At 45.0% G+C, this 8,518-nt stretch overlaps 1 protein-coding gene across 1 annotated transcript; it reads right to left on the bottom strand.

The window, feature by feature from the left end:
* Positions 1-5,706: 5,706 nt before the first annotated feature.
* On the bottom strand, positions 5,707-7,573 carry LOC136472333 (tryptophan decarboxylase 1-like). The gene has a single exon (XM_066470052.1). The coding sequence runs from the start codon at positions 7,261-7,263 to the stop codon at positions 5,707-5,709; it is 1,557 nt and encodes a 518-aa protein (XP_066326149.1). The 5' UTR covers positions 7,264-7,573.
* Positions 7,574-8,518: the final 945 nt, after the last annotated feature.

Genomic DNA, 8,518 nt, shown 5'->3' with positions numbered 1-8,518 from the left:
ATAGATTTACTAAAAGAACGAAACAGGAATGCTTACTCAAGAAGAGCATGCCAAAAAATAAAAACAGCTAAGCTGGATCTCTTTTGGGAACGTCGCACTAAACAGCATTGTCCGCCTGACACCTGGAAGTGACATGTCCACTTGCTCAACAATTCTTCTAACTGTGGATCGAAACACATATCAAGCATTATATCGTCATTAGGTTTTCAGACTTGACCATTTTAGTTCTAGAGGCTGGAATTAAATTCCAACTTCAATCCTTGAGCTATCAAAAATACTATTGAACAACTTTTATTTACCTAAACAAAAGTTGCATTTTCATCTACTAAACTTACACTTCGAATTTTATTTAAGTACTATATACAAGTCGTATTGTATTTTTATTTATAAAAAAATGCTTCCGTGCCAATGTTTAGAACTACTTATTCTACTCTTCGCGTTAGAATTTTCATTAACACATATAGACATTTAAGTAACTAACTCACTATATTTATAGATCTATCTCTCTGGTCATAATCTCAGTGCTTAGCGAGCTCGTAACACCAGAGGTGTTACAATGGACTCTGGGTCAACCTCGGTCCCCACTTGTCGTACCAAGCACATGCAGAAATGCCCGAGATACAAGGAGTTATTGCAGCATCCTCGCTGTCCAACGAGGTCGAATTGGAGGAAGGGACCTTTTGCGTTGAACCGGGAAAGTTGGATTCTTCAAGCTTATAGTATATTGCCCTGCTAACGCTACGGTGGCATCTAGAAAAAATAAATCATAAAACTAAGCAATAAATCAACGGATGAAAGAAACATAAATTCACAAACTAATGAAATAAGACCATGCAGTATTGTGCTACCTCTCGTGAAGACAAGCAATGAGTAAAACGAATCATCGTTGGGAATCCATTCCTTCCAATCCTCGTTTTTGTCTATCCTGGGCTGTTTGACCTCAGAAGCAGTATACATGACTTAAGTATGTTTGGGTCCTTCCATGGTCCCTTTCAGCCTTAAGGCAACCTCCGTATTTAGGACAGGTACAAGTGCCACCAAGAAATTCTGGCAATTCCCTGAGATTTTTTTACAAATAAAACAATAATCATAAGCATCCATTATTTTAGGATTTGTTTTCTTAATTACGTAGCATCATAAACATTTGGTATTCAGATTAACACAATATTCCAAGCAAGAAAGAAAAAACAGCAACATATCAAATTCGGTTATCATTGTCAATTTTCTGTAGTCGGTGAATTAATTCGCGTGCAGTTTTGCTGAAATTTTTCAACCCCTATAAGGCATACATATCAAATTAGCTCTCATCAACTAAAAGTTTTCATGAAGAGAAGCATCATGAAAGACTAAATCTTCAGTGACATACCACGCCCTGGACATCCAGAATTGTCGTATTGGAATCAATGTGCCTTTTTGCAGCAACAGAGCAAGCTGGAAATTTAATCAAGAAGCTCCTACTCCCTCCTCTACACTGAAGCATATTAGACTCCGCCCAGCTCCGGCTCTCTCCCTGTAGCAGTCCTGTGCAAGCACTACACAGGACGGTACAGTGCCATGGCAGCCGGAGCCGGAGCCATCACGAGCTGTACCAAACGGTCCCTAATATACAACCTCCAGCTCCTCTGAAGCTTATCATGCTACAGCATGTCAATCTACAACCTCCAGCTCCTCTGAAGCTTATCATGCTAGCTAGTGAAGTGACAACACGACAACTTCCCAACAAAGTGATTATTTGCAGCAATGAATCCAAGCATCCAGCTAAGGTTCCCGACTACATGGTTGTGTGTTTACAACCTTACTGCTAGCAGAAACACTCAGGCCTCCAACTCTTCCAACTTGTATAATAGTTTCATTCTTTTTTCCCATTTTCTGTAAACTATATCAAAGTTCAGTAGTGGCAATATATCAAAGTTCAGTAGTGGGGGTAAGTGTCCCAGGTACTGTGAGAAGACAGTGTGCAGACTCTGATTGAATAGCAAAAACAAACTCAACTGGATTGGCCTTCCATCCTGCACAATACATAACAATACATACAATAGAAACTACGAATGTTTCATCAGTTAATTTCTCCTGCAAAAGCAACAAAAGATTCGGTCCACATCTTTAATTTTCAGTATCATGTTTAAGCAGTAATACAACCTGATTTTAGTCAAGAGAAGCTGAACTAACCTATTAGAAACACCGCACAGATGAAATCGCAGTTTATATTATATTTTTAAATCCTATTTCTGATAGGGGAAGGGAGAGTACGAACCACGGAACCAGTGCAATGCCCGCGGCAGTGGCTCCCAACCGCGAGCCGCTGCCAATGCGTGGCGGTGGCGGCGACCATCTCCACTGCCACATGCACTTGACCAACTGCATCCACCTGCGGCACCACCACGCGCACGGCTCGTCCGAGTGGAGGCGCAGCCCACCGAGGTTCTTTGGCTTGGTGTCGGCCACACTGATGCAGGAAACCTCCACCCGCCGCCTCTCCGCCCACGGTGACCGCATCGAGTCGAGCATTGCCCTGTCGAAGGCGTGGACGGACTTGACGGCTGCCGCAGCACGGTGAGGAAGTGGGTGGCGTTGAGGCCGGAGAGGTGGAGGTCGTCTAGGGCCACCATGGTGCGTCCCAGGTGGGCGCGGTCCTCCAGGCCCCGCGCGGCGCAGGGCTCGTCGGCTAGCGTCAATCACGGCGGTAGCAATGGAAGGGCGATAGTGGGGCGGAGCGATGGAAGGGCGGCTTGCGTCGGGCACATGCGAGTAGGGAGCGCCACGCCCTGGGAGTCCACGGGAGGGTGATGGAGGGCAGACACACTACACATGAGCCGTTGGATTTGGATAAGTAATGAGAGAGAATGACTAAGAGATAATCTGGTGCATCCGTTTTAATGATGTTATATTTTTTGGTGCATTCATAGGTGTGGATGTAGCATAGGTCATGACTGTAGAGCAGGCATTTGTTGTGTGGCTGTAGATTTATTCTAACTGGTGTATTATAAAATAGGGTTGATAATATGGCCATATATTCATGTACAGAAAAAAAAAGTTAAATAATGTGTCTCCGCATGCCAGTTCTATCGATGTCTCCCTCCAACTACTGTTAAGTGTAAGGTGAGTTACGGAGATACAACTTTCAAATAAAGTTTATCTTCATCTCACTTGATTTGTAGAAAAAATATAAATTTTACTATGTTGTACCTATTTTAGAGGCAGCCAAATTGCCAACCAGAAATCCATTTACCTTGAGACTGGTAGAATTTCTAGCTAGCTACCTCTGGAAATGTTATTTTAGAGGTGCTTGGGCTTTCTAGCCTCCTCTAAAATAGAGGGTATTTGTAGAGGCGGATGGGCTTTCCAGCCGCCTTTAAAAATCGGCTTCTAGATACAGGCCGATTTAGAAACCATTTTTAGAGACAATCTTGATAGAGCCGTAAGCTTGATTAAAATGAAGGCATTTCTAAAAATTATTTCTGTAGTAGTCATTTGTCGTTGCCGGGCCTTCACTCTAATTTTATTTTACCAGCACTCCAGCAGTCACCTTAAGAAAAATGTTACTTTCTACCACGGCCAGAAGGGGTATAGTTTGACCCTATGCCTAACTCAAGTCAAGTGTTAACCTCACTCGTTGATGACAGCATTTACCCTTGTAGCATGCAATGGTTCATCAGATGCAAACGCTGACTGCTCAATCGCCAGCGTAATTGCTTACTGACTCACCAACTTGATTGTTACAGTTCGTCCGCTCCTAGTAGTCCGGCTAGTTAGCAGGTTGGACAATTTCATTGACCGTTGCTCTTGGCAAATATCTACGGATGATGCGTGCATATATGTGAGCCAAAGTGATCAGATAAAACGTGATAATTTTGAGTTTTTGACTGACATATGACCGGAGAAATAGAGCGGACATACGCAATGCTTCCACTTCTCTTCATTCTTATTTCTTGTATTATTCTCTCTCTTTTCTTCTTCCCCTCCTTGACGAAAATTACACGCTAGGTCATGTTCCCAACATCATAAAAAAAAGGTACAAACTAGCTACTACCAATGTTGAGAGTAAAGAATCTGATTTTCTTTTTTAAATCTTTTTTTCACGAACGTGCTTATTTGCCCGTATTTCATTAAGAGGAAAGAAGTTTCAAGATTACAACAACAATATCACTCATTTTCTTTTTCAAATCACATGGTACAGACGTACGCCCATGTATATGCAATGCAAGCACACTCACTGTGACAGGCGCGTAGCCCTACCACCCGTATCAAGTCGAGAACTTAAATCTAGATGGATAAGTTCCACCAAAAGGAGCCTTTACCAGCTAAGTTCGCAAGTTTGGAACCAGCTGCCAAGTCACACTTCCATCATATTACTACAAAAATGAGTTTTAGAGGCTTGCTTCTTTTAGAGAGGCAATTATAATTTTGGTCGCCCATAGAAACGTCATTTGATGGACTTAGCTAACGAATCACCCCTAAAAATATATTTCTATAAGCGGTTAGTAATATTGATCGCACCTGAAATTACCTGCATTTTCTAGTGACAAACACTTTACCAGTCGCATGTATTCTATGGATCACCTCTAAATAGGTGCCACACAAATAAATTCATAACTTTTCAAATAAAGTTGGATGAATTAAACATTATACTAACATTCTATAGCTCAACGATATATAAAACTATGTAAATTATATATATTTTTTATTTTACTCACCTTTTTTGAATTTTCAAACGATCTTAGACGGGGCACGCTCTATACTAAGGTTGTAGTGTTTGACGAGATATAAAACTTTGCAGAAGTTTTTTCATTTGACACCATTTAGAGGGGGGGGGGGGGGGGCATATTCAATAAAAGATTTGTAAAAGTCAATATTAAAGAATTAGTACGGTGGTAAGGAGGGGGTTTTACACGAGGCTTAGGTCATGGACTCAAATTATCAAGAATGCACGTAAGCAAGTTTGTAGCCATTTGTGATTTAGGATCGGTTTTGACCGATCCTAAAAATGTTTTTTCTGAGTAGAGTGTCAGCTGCAGCCAGCAGCTAAAAAATCTTGGTCATGTGTATGCCCATCATGTCATATAGTTGGAGGATTACTTTGAACATTAGATTCTAGTATAATCTATTATAACAAATTACTACTACCCAACATCTTAATAAAACAGGGCATGTAAAAATATGAATCTATTGATAAATCTTTTGAGCACTAAACATGCATATATGCCTCACATTTTCATTTTAGGCCATGTTTGGATCCTTGGAATTGAATTCATTTTAATAATCATAGTTTAAACACATATTAATTAAGCTAATATGGTTATATATGGATTATATTTGTATATTAGTGTTGGATATACGAGAGAGATACTTATGTGCTGCATTTCTACCGTAGAAGAGCGAACTGAAGAGTGTGTTATAAGTTGCGAAGTAGAAACATAGAATGGTGATCTATAGAATCAATTTCCATCTCGCACCCTATGAATCTGAGATTGGCTTATATGTGAACTTTGAAAAGTGGTAGAATGTTAAATTCTGAGCCAAATAGCTTAATTTATTAAGTAGATTTTAATTCCTCCAAATGAAAGATCCAAACGGCACCACAGAGAAAAAATATAAATAGATTCCTCCTTAAGACGAAATATATTAATTGGCTTTATTATTCCTCCTGTGGTCAAACAACAAAGAATCAAATAATATCTCAATCCAAGTATAACGACTTCAGTACTACTACTCCACAACGATCTGTTCCTGCATGATCTCAGTGGTGGTCTTGTTGATGAGCTCCCACGCGCTCCGGACGTGCCTCTCCTCCTGCAGCGACGAACCCACGGCGAACCGTAGCACAAACCTGTCGCCGACCACCGTGTGTGCCAAGTACGCCTTCCCGGTCCTGTTGAGGCGCTCCATGAGCTCACGGTTAGCCTCGTCGGCGTCCTCCTCCGTCATGCCGCCGCCATGGGGCTTGATCCTGAAGCACACGAGCGCGAAGTTCCTGGGAACCACGACTTCGAACCGGTCGTCGGCGCGCACGGCATCCTCGAACATCTTGGCCATGGCAACATCGCTCCGGATGTGCTCCTGGAGCTTGGCGGAGCCGTAGGTGCGCATGACCATCCAGAGCTTCAGCCCCCGGAAACGGCGGCCGACGCCGACCTGCATGTCCTTGAGGTCGGTGACGTTGCCGGACTCGCTGGCGTCGTTCTTCAAGTACTCCGGGTTGGTCTCCAGCGAGTCGGTGAGGCGGTGCGTGTCGCGCACCCACAGGCACGTGCAGTCCAGGCAGGTGAGCAACCACTTGTGCGGGCTCATGCTGATGGAGTCGACGCGCTCCACGCCGTCGAGGTGGTGCCGGAACTCCGGGCAGATGCACGCGCTCCCGGCGTAGGCGGCGTCAATGTGCACCCACGCATTGAACACGGCGGCGACGTCGGCAATGGCTCCCACCGGATCGACGGCGTTGGACGACGTGGTGCCGACAGTGGCGCAGACGTAGGTCGGCACGAGGCCGGCGTCGACGTCGGCCTGCATGACCTCGAGCAGCCTCGCCGGGTCGAGGGCATAGTCCGTCTCCGGGCCGGTGGGGATGGACCGGATGTTGGCCGGGTCGAAGCCGGCGAGGCGGCACGCCTTGAAGAAGGTGGAGTGCGTCTGGTCGGCGGCGTACACGGCCAGGCGCGGCAGGCCGGACACCCCCTGGGAGCCACTCCGGCGGAGGGCAGCGTCACGCGCGGCGACGAGGGTGACGAGCATGGCCTCGCTGGTGGTTCCCAGGATGACGCCGCCACCGGTGCCGCGCCCAGCAGCGCCGGTGCGGTTCATGAAGCTGGGCGGCAGGCGCAGGAGCTGCGCGAGCCAGTCGAGCGCGAGGACCTCCATCTCGGTGGCGGCGGGCGCGGCCTGCCACGTGAAGCCGACGGTGTTCATGGCGGAGGCGATGAGGTCGCCGGCGATGGCGGCGGCGCTGTTGGTGGACGGGAAGAAGGCGAAGAAGTTGGGGCTGGCCCAGTGGGTCATCCCCGGGACGACGGAGTCTCTGAGCTCCTTCATGGTGACGTCGAACGGGGCGGAGGATGTAGGCGGCGCGGACCGCAGCTCGTTCCGCAGGTACCCCGGCTTGACGTCGGGCAGCACGGGTAGGGACTCGACGGACTTGTAGTAGTCGGAGATGAAGTCGACGGCCTTGTGGAGGTAGGAGCGGACGTCGTCGGGGTTGAGCGGCTGGAAGCCGCTGGCGTCGTCGCCGAAGGCGGAGAAGGCGGTAGGCTTGGTGTCCAAGCTGCCCATTCTTGTTAGGATCTTTGTTAGCGGAGTAGCTAGCAGAGTTTACTAAAGATCGAGCAAGCAGTGGTCGGTCAGTGGACGAAATGAAGAATTCGAAGCTGATCGAGGCAGGCGATCGAGCTCTGAACTCGTTAGCTAGCGAGGGCTGGTTACTTTGGTGAGGAGAAGCTGGAGAGCTAGGGTTTGGCTATATAGGGGAGGGAAGTGAAGCGTGAAGCGGCGTGGCGAAGCAGGCGTTGCACAGGTCGTGGACGTGGATTTCGGAGGTAGGTTCGGACGAAGCTGCAGATGAAGCGAGTCGACTTCGTCAATCGTCAGCGCGAACGAAGCTCAGGCGGTCATGGCATGCAGGTGACGGGTCCAAAACATGGCATTCTCAAGTTATCCGTACGACAAGCCTATAGATGAATGAAGCATGTGCAAAAACTACACAATATATAATATTTAATTAACAATTTAAATATCTTTGGGGGACGTCAATGCAAGCTGCTGAATTGACCCATCGTCTGCAGTCATGTAGTGTACTGTATTCACAGCCACAAACGTCCACAACTCAAGTAAATTAAACATTCTGATTCAAAATATACTCACTCCATATAAAAAATGAAGTCGTTTTGAAAAAGACTTGGATCAAACATTAGGAATATAAATCATGAATTACTTTTTCAGTTGTTGAGTTTAGAAATATGAAAACCATATGTATAGATTTGTCTTGAAAAATACTTTCACAAAAATTTACATATATCACTTTTTGATAAATATCTTTATAAAAATAAGTAGTCAAAGTTATGCTTTGGAGACCGTGTCACTGTCCAAAACGACTTCTTTTTTTAGTATAGAGGGAGTACTTCATTTCATTATATATAGGTCATGGTTCATATAACTTGGTATAGTCGAATTTAATTTTTCATTCGGTAATACACTAGTACATGAATGCTTTTATAGATGGTCAAAAACAATCTTTAGAGAGAGTCAGCAAAACCGTTACTATTCCATCGAATATAAAAATAATTTACTTTCTGAGACGGTTTTAAAACTGTCCCTATAAATTGATTTTCAGGGATGGCTATTTTTTAAGAGAACCGCCCTTAAAAATCATTTTTAGGGTTCATTGACTTAAGTCAACCATCTCTAAAAATAATTCTAGACCATTTTAAAAAAAACATTTGTAAAAATAAGGAAAAAAATGTGGCCCGAAGCCGAGTGAACCTACCCCGCACACATAAGATTTAATTCTGAACAAGTGTAGCCACCAAGA

This window comes from Miscanthus floridulus, chromosome 8, assembly GCF_019320115.1.
Source record: "Miscanthus floridulus cultivar M001 chromosome 8, ASM1932011v1, whole genome shotgun sequence".
Classification (NCBI taxonomy): Eukaryota; Viridiplantae; Streptophyta; class Magnoliopsida; order Poales; family Poaceae; genus Miscanthus; species Miscanthus floridulus.
The sequence above is the reverse complement of the archived record's forward strand: the minus strand, read 5'-3'. Positions and strand labels throughout refer to the sequence as shown.

Coding starts and splice junctions, on each gene's coding strand:
- LOC136472333 (XM_066470052.1), bottom strand. CDS start 7,263: ATGGGCAGCTTGGACACCAAGCCTACCGCCTTCTCCGCCTTCGGCGAC.